The 15,044-nt window shown below is 35.6% G+C and overlaps 1 protein-coding gene across 8 annotated transcripts in view; it reads right to left on the minus strand.

Annotated features, from left to right (window-relative positions):
• DCAF6 (DDB1 and CUL4 associated factor 6) overlaps positions 1-15,044 on the minus strand; it is an 82,894-nt gene that overhangs the window by 56,550 nt on the left and 11,300 nt on the right. For all 8 annotated transcript variants that reach the window (XM_051644150.1, XM_051644149.1, XM_051644152.1 and 5 more), the window contains exons 2-4: positions 10,744-10,805; positions 4,610-4,702; positions 83-268 (exon numbers count right to left, since the gene is read on the minus strand). In XM_051644150.1, coding sequence (XP_051500110.1) covers positions 83-268; positions 4,610-4,702; positions 10,744-10,805 — 341 coding nt within the window. The remainder of the gene's footprint in view (positions 1-82; positions 269-4,609; positions 4,703-10,743; positions 10,806-15,044) is intronic.

The raw sequence follows: 15,044 nt of genomic DNA on the forward strand, positions 1-15,044 counted from the left end.
AGCCTGGTTAAAATCCTGGGCAACAACGCAAGTAATACGTATTCTACCTATTCTAAAATTATAATATATTTCAGTAAGGTACCTCATAGGTAGTTCCATAGTGGCACGTATACTGGCATTGTCTGTTGGTCTCCGCATCTTGTTCAACATTAGTGTAAAAAATGACTCCATCTCCGGAACAAGATACAATCTGTTTATCATTGGTGCATGGTAAGAACTTTGCACTAAAAATATTGGCCCTGTGCCCTGAGCGAATAGTTGTTAAAACCTAAGGAAGAAAATAAAAAGAAGGCTGTATCAGGTTAAGGTTTAAAAAGCAAATAAAGAATGGGAAAATAACAGACTTCAATACAATAGAACATCAGTTACATACAGGCTGTCAGTAACCTACAGTTAAACACAACACAACAGAGAAACTGACTTTACACCAAATTTCTTCTAAGAACAAAGCTGTTCCACAAGAGACATTTACTTAAGCATTTGCACAAAGTAGTCTGCAAAATGAAAGCACTGGAATGCAACTGCTACCTTTTATTTTTAAAATGTTAATTACATATTGTATCAGGTTTCTCAAAGTAAAACATGAGTACAAGGTGATAGTGCAGCCAGCCAGAATGTCAGTGAGGAGCGATTTAGAAAATATGGAATATTGTGGGTCAAGAACAACAAGCCAACTTTACAGACTTGAAAAATTTATGCTACTCTCAAACTTGCTTTAAAAAGGAGACAAAGCTTGAAAGAAAGGATGTTTTGAAACCACTTGAAAATAAACATCTAAGAACATTATTATAGGCAATAAGTCTCAGCTAATGTCAGTCATGTACAATACAGCAGAGAAATATATAATTTACTTCACCATTACAGTTGGTTATAAACTTTGTGATGACTCTTTGTATTTCCTAACATAGTTCTTATCAGTGAATTAAAAATTAAAAAACCCTCCATATGCTTTCCTCTGTACTAGTGAGCATTCTAGTCTTAATTATTTGTCCCATCTGCAGCATTTAAACCAAACTGCATTTTCAGCAGTACTAACTGGAAAAAGGTATTTAGTATGTTGTTTACTGTATGAAAATTACTTTGAAATCTCCATTCAATCAACTTAATAAAAGAAAACATTATGCAAATTAAGTTGTTCTGTCAGTAATAGCTGGTGCCTAAAATTTTACAAGGGCTATTTCACACCTTTTAAAAGATTGACACCCCCAAAAAAGATGAAGAGTATATCTGCATACTTCAAAAGGGCTCAGTATTCAAAATCAGGAGATATTCCATTAATTTCATTTTACAATCTGCCTCTTCATTTAGATTTGTTCAGATTTCTGTATTTTACTGAAAACCTTCAAAAACCCAGACATTCTAAAGAAGTGAGGAACTCTGTATCAAAGAAGCAACCCAGAACAAGAAGTTCATGAAGTATCCCAATGCAAATGACAGTTAAAGACATGTTATCTGTCAGTCCCCTCTGATTTTACACTATTGCTACCATGAAAGAAATATTTTTTGCCCCGACAAGAAATTCTTTTGAATATCTCTAAACAAAAAATAAATCTGAACAACTAGGGGCTTCTCTAGCATCTTAGATTACCCTTGCCAGTTCTCTACCACTTCCTTCCTGTTACTGAATATAAGCAGGCAGATGTTTTTCTCTTTGGTGAGAGAAGGACCCTGTACAGCAGAGCAAACTACATGTGCTTCTTACTTTTCCCCCTTTTTCTCACAAACCCAAATATAATGCCCTTGCTTTTAATGCAGTCAATGGCTAAATTATTCTAATCTTCTGCTTCAGTTTTTTCCATGTTCAGATCTCAGCTTAGACGTGAAGATCTGCATTTGCTGATTGCCCTCAAACTTGAAAACTCATTTTTCTTTCCCTTCCTTCTTTTCTCCACTTCGCCATAAACTGAAACAGAATTGAGAAATTTATGTGGCTACACATTTTCAGTAAAGGAAGGAGTGTCCTCAAAGGCAGACCTAACCCCCATCCATTTTACTATATGGTGTTGCAATAAAAGCTATTGAAGTACTACAGCATTTATTATACACACAACATTTTCCATGCCCTTCTTGACTTGCACTGTAAATCATTTTCTACTCTGGTTATTATATTGCCTCTGAGAGGCAAGAAAGAAGCAGAAAAACTTGCTTGTGCCTCGGCAGCAAAAAAGATTAAATAATTTAACACACAACCAAGCCCCTCAATTCCTGTCATTAGCTACACAGAATCAAATAGTAACACCACCTTAACTCCATTAGAGCATTTTACTATTAACATGTAACAGGCTACAAATACTTAACCACTGAATAAAAACTGAGGGGGAACCAAAGAATTTCAGATGTTCTTTAAAGTACTTGATTAGTAGAGGTAATTCAGATATCCTTCCAGCCTTTGCAATTGCTCAGGTAACACATTACACAGAAAATCAATTGAAATGGCAATAAATTCAACAATTCAAACTGCATCTCTTACAAGTGCAGGTTAAATCTTTGGGACAGGATTTTTTATTTCACATAGCAAACCCAGAAGCTTGGATACAAGCTCCACCCCTAACAACAAATACTTTCCTCCAAGAAAGGAGAATCTCTGGCAGCTATTAGCTTGTCTTCTTTAAACCTGAAATGTTTAAGTTCCACATCCAAACTGAAACTCTTTACAATAAAAAGGTCATCATAATGAACAAGATAGCACTTTTAAAGTCACATTAAAAACTGAAAACAATGTAAAATACGTGGTTTATTTTCACTCCAGCTTACTTTTTGAAAAGCTCACTGTCAATCAACACTCCCAGTAACAATATACAGTATATAGTAACAATTAAAATTTGCATCTGGCCATACAGAACACTAACTGGAGTGACTTACAGAACTCTTGTAAATAAGAGCTAAACAAGATTAAATGCTTCCTTTTTAAATTAGATATTTTACTAACACAGAAGGCTATGTTGATGGCTGAAGCCTATTTTTGCTACTCTTGCTTAGAAAAGAATATATGCTGATATGGAGAGCTGCCAAGATGACAATATTACAGAAGAGTTCTGGTACCAGTACCAATTTGTGCCCTTTTACTGAATCAATTCTGTTACTCAAGCCAGATAAAATAATCTAACACAACTGTTATGGTCATTAAAAATCACATCTCTAGCACATCTCAGGAACAACACTGATTATTAAGTCTTCATGCTAGTACCTGCTGGTTTATAATTGCATTTGCACATACTGGGGAAAAAAAGAATTCTGCTCTGCTGTTATATAAAAGAATAACACAGCTGTTATAAATAAGAAAATAAAACATATAGTGTATTTCTCAGTTTCCTTAAGTGCAGCAGTAATACACAACAGGAAAAAAAAAACCAAAATCATCCCATGAAAGCATAAAGTCTAAGTTGCTGCATCTACTGAAATATTACAATATTTTAATATAGCAGTTATGTAATATAATGGTATAGCAACTATCCCACAGTGACATATTAAAATAAACTGCACAATAAGTATTATTGAACACTCCTTACTTGGATGAAAATTTTTATTTCAACAACACTCACTTTGGAGTATATCCTTCATCTACTTCATTGTTGTCTTAAGTAACTCTTGTTCTTCAATTGAACTCCCAGTCCCAACAGAAACCCTGGTCTTTGTCACACTGACAAGAACACTTGGAAGGAATAGAGGAAGTCTGGAAGCTATGGGGCATTTGGGGAAGTCAAGAAAAGGGTCTACCTATAGACACAGGCAACGCTCCAGATCACTAAAACACAGCTCTTCAAGAAGGCAAAACATTGCTGCTTCCATAACTTCCTATTCAAACTCTCTTCTGCCATATTGACCACACATTTTGGCTCCCGCACTATATTTAGTTTTTCATCACCTCTTCACAGCTTAGTTCTCAACTTCTAAGAAAGCACAGGATTTCTCTTGAACATAGGATCCCCAGAGGGTTTAGACAATGTTCTAACTATCAGCAGCTCCTAAAGAGCAAGTGTGGAAGTACTATGGGGTGGATCCTAGCTGACATTATTGGAAAACATTCGACTGCATCATAACCCATGTTAGTGCAGAAATGAAAAAGCAGAGACCTTTACAGCAGTTTCCCTTTCACAAGCCTGTTTCCTCTATTGCAGTAGAAAATTTTCCATCCACATACATGCACACACAAGACAATGTAATTTCAAATGGTAATAAGGTATTTTAATCAAGATTGACACTTCAACAACATTACAGAGAAAGCCAACTCAGTATATTACACACAGCAAAAGCTAATAAATATTTTAAAACTAAAAAGAAACAGAAAACCATTTATCTGACTAAAAGATTTCACAAGAATTACTGCATCCTACTGCTAATTCTGACACTAATCTGTTGTGAGACTGTGTTCCTTTTGTCCCAGACCACCTACCATAAAATCGGATAATACTTATGTCACAAGAGATTAAACGCTAAGGTTTTAAAGCACTGTGAAGTTTTATTCCAATGCATAAACACTATAAAATGCCTGATATTATCTTTGTCAGATAATAACCTATTTTTTCAGATATTAGATAAACATCAGTATATTGAAAAATTTAACTTAAATATTATTTCAAAATTACTGAGGATTCAGAAACAAACCCACCTTTCTGCTGTAGGGATTACTGATTACCAGATTGGTGTCATCTGAACCAGATAGAATATATTCTCCTGTATCATTCCAGCAAATTGTATTCACCTGCATGAATTAACAAACATTAGTTTAGATTTATATGAAAATTTTCAGAATATTTAAACATCAATACACAAAACATCCAATACTACAGAAACAGAAGCTAAATTCAACTGAAATGATGTCTTTTCTAAGCAGCTAGCACAAAAAGTGGTTTAAAAATAGACTGATATGGGAATCATCTGCAACCATCTACTTCACCTATGGTATTTCAATTATGCCCTCTGCTCTTACAGAGTCCATCAGATAAATTAAGACTTCCCACAAAGGCCTCAGTAGTCACAGTTTTACACATTCAGGTGCTTTAATGTAGCAAGCATATTCCACTGAGTTCTGCAAATTTGAACTGGAGGGCATCACAATGCTCTCACTGTTGTACCTTCACAATACCCACATTCTGACCATCCTTGCTTTTATAATTTTCAGTGATTAGACCTTCTCAAGGATCATGTGAAAAGCACCACAGAATCCAACCCAGATCCCTTTTGAGAAGTGTGAGCATGCTGGGAAAGAAGAATCCTACAGTCAGGTACAGGATCGTAGTGAGAGAACTTTACCTTATCAATTCTTTACACAAAACTGTTTAACAATGGGTCAATGACATAAAGCTGTAAAAGCAGATAGCAGGTATCTTTAAAGTAACCTGTCTTCAAGCAGCAGCTCACTCTCAAGCACCACAGACTGCATGTGTGACCCTTATTATTACAAGTAACCTCTATAATAGCTTTAAGTGTCGAAGTGTAGCAACCAACACTTACGTTGGCAAAAAAACTGCATTAGTGTGATGTATCAGAGTGGACTACATCATTAGCAAAAAAACTTCACTTAATTTTAAATCCTTTTCTTATGCTTTTTAATTATTATTTAAATGTCTTATTCTGAGCCCAAAAGACATCATATTTTTGTTGAAAACAAATTACTATTACTCTTTCAATCACAAGCTTAGTTGGAGTCCTTAATAAGGCAAATTTGCAAAATCAGAATTAGCTAGTTTTCTGTGGAGCTTCGCAGTGCAGGAAATGGACGGCCTTCAATGAAAACATCACATGACATGCACAGCATTTTATTAAGATTGGAATTAATAGTCATCGGATGTCCTAACCACCAGAATTAGAAAAATATACATATTCATCAAAGAAGAATGAAAAATTATCAGAAACACAAGTGCAACTTTCACCTCCATCCGTCCATTAAAGTGTGATGTGTTCTTGAGCATATCCTTCAGTACTGTCTTCTTGCCTTGTCTCAGCTTTCCTCCAAAATCAGTACTGGCCACTCTCAGGGCCAAGTCATCAGGCTTGACCAAGCATTGGTACGACCTTGCATGGCTACTCTTATTATTTTATAACCCTTGCTGTCAATCACCAAGAACCCTGCATTCAACTAACCCCCAGATCCATCTATCCATGAAGTAACTTGTCCTGACAATAACTGTACTTTAAAAATGTTGTCAAGTACTACACTGTTGTCAGAGTACTGCAACTAGGACAAACACAAAACCCAAGAATGTTCATTTTCCCCTACATTTCCTTTCAGGCAGAAAAATTCTATCATTGCCTTAAAGAAACCAAAATGCTAATAAAAGGATACATGAATACAAATGAGAACAAAACACTCAACAAACAAACAAACAAACAAAAACAAAGGAAGCTATCAACAACATTTTAAAAGTATATGAAAAAATAAATGCTAGAACAAAAATTAAACAAATTGAGGGTGGGTGTCAAAAAACGAAATCGGAAGGACCAGAAACCAGTGAAAGTATAGAAGCTGCCAAGGGGCGACGTTCTCTAAATTGCAGTGTCACAAGCCTACACAAGACATAAATCATTCTCCTTCTAAATTTTTATTTCACTGAACTCATTGCCTCAGGGTTGAGCAATTTCAACACACCCTACCCAGGCCAAAGTTGGCTCAGAAAAATCCTCAAGTGAGACAACATAACCAAAAGTATGCCAGAGGTCTATACCTGAACAGGCTTTTTATTGTATAGAAGATGACCGTCTCAACACAAAATCACAGAATTGTCATGGTTGAAAAGGAGCAATACGTCAAAAAAATAACATGGTCTCTCAGTGGAATAAGCTGGATTTATTTTATTTTTTTCCAAAGAACACAGACTTTCTGGTAAGCTACCAGTCAATACACTACATTTCTCAGTGTTCAGTACAACCTATAGACCAACAGTGCATAATTCCAATAAATATGCATAAGGATCACTAAAAACAGATGCTCAGTATGAGCAGATTGAAAAAAAGTTTTTGTGTCTCATTCCATGGTAGCAACCCCACTACTAAAATACAATGTAAAATGAGGACTAGCTAGAAAATTGGTTTGCATTTCAAAACCATGTAGAAAAGCTACGTATCTACCACCTTCACAGCCACTCCACATCCAACTAAAAGCATAATATAACACTTAATACACTAAGGGTTTGAAATTATTGGAAAAAGGTGTTAGAGCCAAAAGAAAGGATATATTGAGTACAAATTACAATTACTAACAAGATGAGAAAAGTCAAAGGGTGTGTAGTTATCTTCTTCCTGTAAAGTATTCCACATTACCAACTGCATCTAATTTTATTTGCCACTCAACTAGCCCTGAAAGGAAACAGCAGACACTTTTGATTCACTAGCCAAATAGTAAAAAATAAATTTACCATCTCTGTGTTTCCTCAAAGACAACTGTTGTAAAACTGAAAATGTAAATTACTCACTTCTACATCATGTAGTAGTAGAATTAACACTTTTCTGAACAGGATTAATGGAATAGAAGAAAAGAAATAAAAGTAACTGCAGATACCCAGAATACTAGAAAGATCTCCAAAGCAAGGAAGAGCATGGAAAAAGGCACTACTTTTCTTCTATAGAGGACAAGGTAAAAACTGCACTTTCCAACAATATGCAAACAAACTTCCTATACTAATTTAAGAGTAACTTTGAGGAGTACATCTAAAAATACTCCATCCTGAAGTAGATGTTTGTTGTTGAATTGAATGTCTGTACATAGAAATGTATAGATATAGAAATGCTGTTTTCTCCTCTACTTTCCTCATAATTTATTGTTGCTGGGCCAAACTCATTCTCTTTCACACTTCTCCTTTGGATTTAGCCACTTCATACAAAAGCATCTCACCTAACTATGCACTTCCTCATCATCATAAGCTCCCTTTAGAGCTAACACAGAAAATGGCAACTTCTGGCATACATGCGACTTTACTCTGACTCGGACAACATGAATCTTGTTGAAGGAGGCGAATCATGCCCTGGGAGGATCATAAGGTTACAAAGCAGACATCACTGATTTGGTAGACTAATTCAATTGCTTCATGTACTACTGCTAGAGACTGTCTCTTCAAATGAAGTGGAAACTTGCACTTTTTCAAAGACAATGGCACCTCAACTCTGAGATGAAAATACTCATGCCTCAAACAAAAAGGTGCTATGGTATTATTACTGCTACAAGAGCATGTATACTTGAAGTAATTAATATGTGGTTGATTGACCTTTTCTGGATTCCAGGTGCCCACTAAAGCCTCCCTGCCACTCAGCTGGACTGGGGAGAGAAAATTAAAGGCTTGTGGGTTAAGGTAAGGACAGGGAGATCCCTCAGCAACTGCAATTATGGGCAAAACATATTCAATCTGGGGAAACTGATTACCAATCAAATCAGAGAAGGGTAATGAAAAATAAAACCAACCCTTAAAACACCTTCCCTGCCCTCTTTCCCTTCTTCCCAGGCTCAACTTCACTCCTGATTTTCTCTAAATCCTCCCCCGAGCAGCACAGAGGGACAGGGAATGGGGGTTTTGGTCAGTTTGCCATATGTTGATTTCTGACACTCCTTCCCCCTGAAGGGGATGACTCCTCACAGTATTCCCCTGCACCAGTGTGTAGTATCTCCCATGGGAGAAAGTCCTCCATAAACTTCTCCAACTTAAGTCCTTCCCACAGGCTGCAGTTCTTCATGAACTGCTCCAGTGTGGGTCCCTTTCACATGGTGCAGGCCTTTGTAAACAGACTGCTTCAGTGTGGGTCCCTCACAGGGTCCCAACTCCTGCCAGAAAACCTGCTCCAGCATGGGCTCCTCTCTCCATGGGGTCCCAGGTCGTGCCAGAAGCCAGCTCCAGCACAGGCTTGCCACAGGGACACAATCTCCTTTGGGCACATCCACCTGCTCCACCATGGATCTCCATTCACTTTTATTTCACAGATTTTTTAAGCACGTAATAAGAAATTATACTGAATGGTTGTTAGCTATAAAAGACTATTCCCTGCAAAAAAACACATAGTAAATGAGGTAAAAACTCCATTCTTTAAAGATGGGGAGTTCCAAGTGTATTTAATTTCTAAAGACATTTTTCAAATTGTAGCAGTATTTTAAGTAACTGCATATAATGCTGTAAGTTCACAATTGAAACATTTTTCCACCCAGTAAAACAACTAAGCTAGATCACATATTAAAGCATACTATAAAAGCTAACATAATCAATTCAAAATGAATATTCAAACACATATCCACCAGGCAGATCCAAGCAACACCAAACAGCCAACACCAAATCTGAAACTTCTCTTACAAGACACAGAGGTAGTTAACTAAAAGCAAGATCAGTCACTCCATTTTTAACAAATGGCAAAGAAACATTTTTTCCCATCCCCTGTTTTGTGGGCAAAAAACCCTACTTTTACAGGAAAACAAAGAAAAAATTAAACCCACAACAAACTACAGGAAAATAAACTTGAACATTTTCATCTTAAATATATTTGAGAAGATGAAAACTACTAGAAGAGAAATTCCTAAAAAAAAAAAGTTCCTGTTACAATCTTGAACACAAATCTGATAAATAACTTTCTACATTTAGAATTATAGAATGGTTTGGCTTGGAAGAGCCCTTATATTGTCATTCTTACAAAATCTACTGGAGGAATAAAAAAATAAAAAGAGAAAAAAGAAAAAAAAAAGAGAGAAAAAAAAGGAAATTAATGCATTTGATTTTTTAAGTCAACATCCTCTGTACCAGAAACATTAAATTAATGGTTGTCAGACGTCGTGGTTTGAGGACATCAGTCCTCAACTGTGACATCAGTACAGCAAAAGTAGCTGACTTTTTCTATACATCTAATCTAATCCTTGCCTTTCACAGTCTTCCTAGTATTTTGAAAATGTGCACAAGTCAAAATCATACTTCTCATCCCAAGCTAAAAGGCCAGGGTTTTTTATCAGTTTTTATTTTAAACCACTACTGTGTTAGTCAACAATTCTAACACTCCTTAATTTAAAGCTAACAATGTAAGCAAGTCAAGAGAAAAAAATCTTCACGGTTGAACAGCTTTAGAAATAAACATGTTGAAGTAGAAAATTTAAACTTGCATTCTCACTTTTTATGACACGTCTACCTGGTACAACTGAGACAGTACTTTAACAATCACCGATTTCTGCCCTACTCATCAAAAGCAATATGGCAATCTCTTTGCCCTGTACCTAGTTTAGGTAAAATGTTTTATTTAAAAGAATATGACCTAAAGCATTTGGACCGCTTTCAAAAATTAAGTATTTAAATAAGCAATATTTCAAGTTATGTTACTGCCTTTTAGGGGAAGTTTATTTTTGGTTTTATTATCTCTTTAAATAAGCATGATGCACTTGATCACTTGCTTTTTAGACTTGGAGAATAAATCACTCAAAACGCTAATACAGTTTTAAGTTAACAAAATATACCAACACTACAAAACTACTGAAGATTCATTTAAAGGCTTAAGATGAGCTCTAACAAAAAAGTTAAGCATGTGTCTTGCATGCACAGAAGATTAATTCATTCAGCACTATTAAGGTATAGGAATGGGATTTTGTTGTACTTCAAAGGTAAAGTGTCAAATCTTTAAGAAGAAACAAATACCTAGAGAATTCAGCTGTAAGTCTCAAAAAGTGGGTTTCCAGCTCAGCTTTAATACAGGGTATTTGCATTTTAAAGTTAAAGCACTGTTACCATGGTAACAAACTAACAATTTAGCATGTTTTAACAAATAAAAAAGCAACAAGTGACTTACACATCCATCATGTACATTCAAGGTTGCTTCAAGTTTTAATCTTTGGATAAATTCTCTTCTCCCTGTGAAGAAAAATACCAATTACATACTCTTCTAGAACAGTAACACTGAAGAAGGAATTAAGACCCTACCAATGGGCACTATCAGGTAAACATTTAAACAATAAAGAACCCAAATATAAATTTAAGTCTTGAAACAATTCACATGGTTCTTATTTTACAAATGTTCACAAAGGCAACACATTTGATAGCTTTTCCACCACCTTCATAAAAAAGTGCAGAAACAGCAAAAATAACATTTCACTAGTACACAGGCTGATGCTTCCTCCAAAACTAACAGCTATAAAGCAGAAAATAAACTAGTGGCTATTTGGTTAACTTAGCTGAACGACAACAAGCATAGCATAGTTCAAGAAGTACGACCTTATCTGTAGGAATATAAAGAATGCATTTAGGTCTCAAGTAAAGAATAAAACATGGCCTTGTAATTTCAGCCAAGAACTGGAAGTTGATCTCCCAAGCATTATCTACAACTCTGAATCTCTTAAATGAGAGAAAAACAAACTTCAATTTCTTTATTACTGTTACATTTTTAAAAGTAACACTAAAGTCCAGTACCATTCAACATATCATTAACAGATAAAACACTAAGGCCACTTTTGTAAAGGTAATGTGAAAAGAAGAGATGAAGGAAAAAGAAGAAATCTATAAATGCATATTGAGTAAGACAAGGGCCCAGGAACTTTATATCCTTATTCCCTATATACAAACTGACTTGAAGGCACCTCTAAAATTCAAAATAATTCATAACACAGCTCAAATAACACATTAGATGAAGATTATACTTTAGCAAAATATTTTTTCTTTTTTAAAAGGAGGTACTGACTGGGTGAAATGCTTATAAATGGCTTACTTTTAAAGCACACATAGGCTTGCTTTAAAAAAAGATAACAGCACTCTCTTATGCCCCATTTTATTGAAACTGAAATTGTGGCATCTCAGAAGAACTACAATTTCTGTTATTCAGGAATAACTGTCATTAGAGAGATTAAAATAACAAACTTCATCTTATACACCATGCACTATTAGGAAGGGTGCGTGTATTCTTGAACTGAGAATACACCTATACATCCTTCCTTTCAGTTAAATGCATTATTTTTTTTCCAAATCACTGAGTGATACATGTATTTTCAATGAAGATTCGTATTTTCAAGTTTACTTCATTTCTACAACACTTGTAAGTAAATGTGAATACCGAAGTGGGAATATCACCTGTTGTATGCTTATATATCCCTTTGCATAAAAGGGAACCTAACAATTTGTTTCTAGGGGGCTGCTGCAATGCAAAATACAATATGGTAATACCTGACTCCCAAAAGGATAACTTTGCTAGGAAAGGTATAATCTGCAGGCAAACACAAAAATCTAGTGTTTGCCAGTCACATCACGTTTCCACTTGCAGAACAGAAAAGTTTGATGGTAGTGGATAATTCTTAGGCATTGCACTTATGTGCATATAACACATCTGGAAGTAAGGGGTTGTCTGCAGACCAGCATGCAGGTGCTTGCTGAGAATCCTCTGTACAGAAACACTGAAGGAGATTATTTAACTCACCATTAAAAAAAAAGCAGAGCAACAGATTTTCATCCTTTCCATAAGGTCTGGTTTTAATCCAAATAACTTAAACCAGCAAGCAAGAAAAAGTAAATGTGTTCTAATCACATCTTCAATTGCAATTTATATTTCCCTAAAGAAGCGTGTTGACAAAATTAGGTATGAACTGGCTTGCTGTTGATAAATCAAGACTTCTTAATCTTAGAACACAGTAGCTATACAAGTTTCAGTAAATGTTAACTTGAGATACGGACATATGGTGTCTCATATACTTACACTCTTCCATTTAGAACATTAGAAAAACTGTTAGGATTGCACATGCTAGCATTTGTGATGTGTTATGCAATTAGTAATTTATCATGTGATCATATTGATCTAAATAATTATTTGAGGGAGTGATTAAATACAAGCAAAACTACAACACTTAAACAGTTTCCTTATTCCCTACAGTAAAAAGGGGCCAAAGGAGAAAACAGTTACAATGTTTTTACTCCAAAACCATTCATATTTGTTAGAGTACTAAATACAATAAGACAACAATTTTTTTTCTAGTCTATCTTATCATTCAAATTAGAACTATTAGATCCTGAATGGGCTTCTTCTTCTAAAATAAAAATCACAGCTACTCAAATAAAAGATCCAAATAAAACAGTCTGTATTTGCTGTTAAAACCTTAGTAAAGCCAGTGAATCTGGACTCCCTGTACCTCAGCAATGACTTCCACAAGCTCACTTGTTTGATTAAAAAAAAATCTCAGCAGTAAATAAGTACTAGAGTTTTTTGATATTTAAGTAACTCAAATATTTTTGTCATTTTCCCATTTTTACCACATTTAAAATTAAAACCACAATACTGTTTATCTGGTTTATTAGTAGGCTACATTCATTTTTTTAGCTCTTCAGGTGTAGCACTCCCATTGCTACAGATTCTAACAGTCAAATTCTCCATATCAAGGACTCAGTTCTCACAGATGACAAGACTTTTCATAATCCTCAATTCTAATTCATCTAATCCAGTAGTTACCTGTTTCCTTTGCTTTCCAGCACAGGTGGCCCTCCTGGCTCTCCCTTCAGCTAAGATGTTGGAGGAGACCCACGTTTTTGACAAAAACCTGTAAGAGTATTTTTTTTGTATAAAATCAGCACTGAGACCTTTATCAAGTGTTGGAATTTTACCCCCCTAATACTGTGTACAGGCTCTGTAAGAGCTAGGAACTGTTAATTTTTTTCCCCTTAACTATGTGCCATCAGAAACAGAATAATTTACTTCTGTGAGGATGCTTCAACATGTAATTTTTCATAGTCAAGTAAGGCCTGTTTAAGACAGGGATAAAGTGATCAAGCTATGACCACCAAGATCACTAGACTGCAGAATATTTGCTTTGAAACTGCTAAGGTGAAACTATCAACAAGAGTAAAATAAAACAAAAAAACACTGTTAATTTTCAAATGGCAATTATGACCTCCCTGTGAAGTGTTTACATAGCCAAAATTTGGAAAGCTATCAAGCTAATGCTCCACCTACCCATTTTCACTAGACATTACACACTAACTGAAACCTCAAAGTAGAGCACTACTCTCAGTACAGTGATCAATAAGATTTTCAGCCTTTATCCATCCACCCATTTCCACCAAACATTATGCATTACTGAAGCCACAAGGTACAGCACAACCCTCAGTACATTGATCTTTTTTTTTTCAGTTTATATTAAGCTAGAGACTAGAGGCCCATTTCAAAGGCCACATTCTATGTATGGACTATTCTATGCAACATTTTGAGTCATTCATACTGTAAATTTAAATATGGAAAAGTGGGCAAAACAGAAACTGCAGCTACTTCTTTGTTAACTTCTTCAAAACATTCCACTGCACACAACATCAAACCAAACGATGCCTTGCCTCTCTCCTCTGAAGAATTACCTAACTTTTGTGTTTGGGCACGTATACAAAGCTGTCATCTCACTTCAGGGAGCAATACCAAAATACCACAATGTCTCTTGTATTCTCTGCTCACAGCAGTTATGACACCATTTAGGTCATAATGCTCAGTTTAGGAATTGCTGGTCAGGTGCTTTCTACACAGCTATTTTGGCAGAGGTACACATACCTTTCTTTTGTAAGCAACCTTGTCAATGCTACTTCAGAACTGATGACAGCAGAGAAGCTTAATGCTTCAAACATGTAAGCCTTCATATATTTAAAACTGAACTCCAGAATTTCCCACTGAAAAAGTACAGCTGATTTCCTGATGAAGGTCTACCTTTAAAGTACATTTGTGCTCTACAGAAATATAACTAAACTTTGATCCAAAGGGCCATCGCCATAACATGAAACATTGAAGACAATCATTATTCAGAAAACCAGCAATAGATCCTGTTTGTCAAATGAACACTCATTTATGTCAAGCTGGCTCTTTCCAAGGCCGAGTCCCTCGGCACTAGCTTACTGTGACATTTGGAATGCCCTAGTTTAAAACTGAAATGGAGCCAGCATCTGTTCCCAATGCAGAGCACATGTTATCTTGCACTCTAGGCACATTTAAAAACTACTCGATTTTCCAGGGCAGAGTTTACATATTTCTGAAGCCACTCCATGAAAAGACGGCAAGTCCAGTTCATTCACATATAGGCTATTTTGTTGGGTTGACTATGTCAAACTCTGCATAGTGACCCAGTGTAACTTCTGATC

Source organism: Apus apus, chromosome 1 (genome assembly GCF_020740795.1).
Source record: "Apus apus isolate bApuApu2 chromosome 1, bApuApu2.pri.cur, whole genome shotgun sequence".
NCBI classification, from domain to species: domain Eukaryota; kingdom Metazoa; phylum Chordata; class Aves; order Apodiformes; family Apodidae; genus Apus; species Apus apus.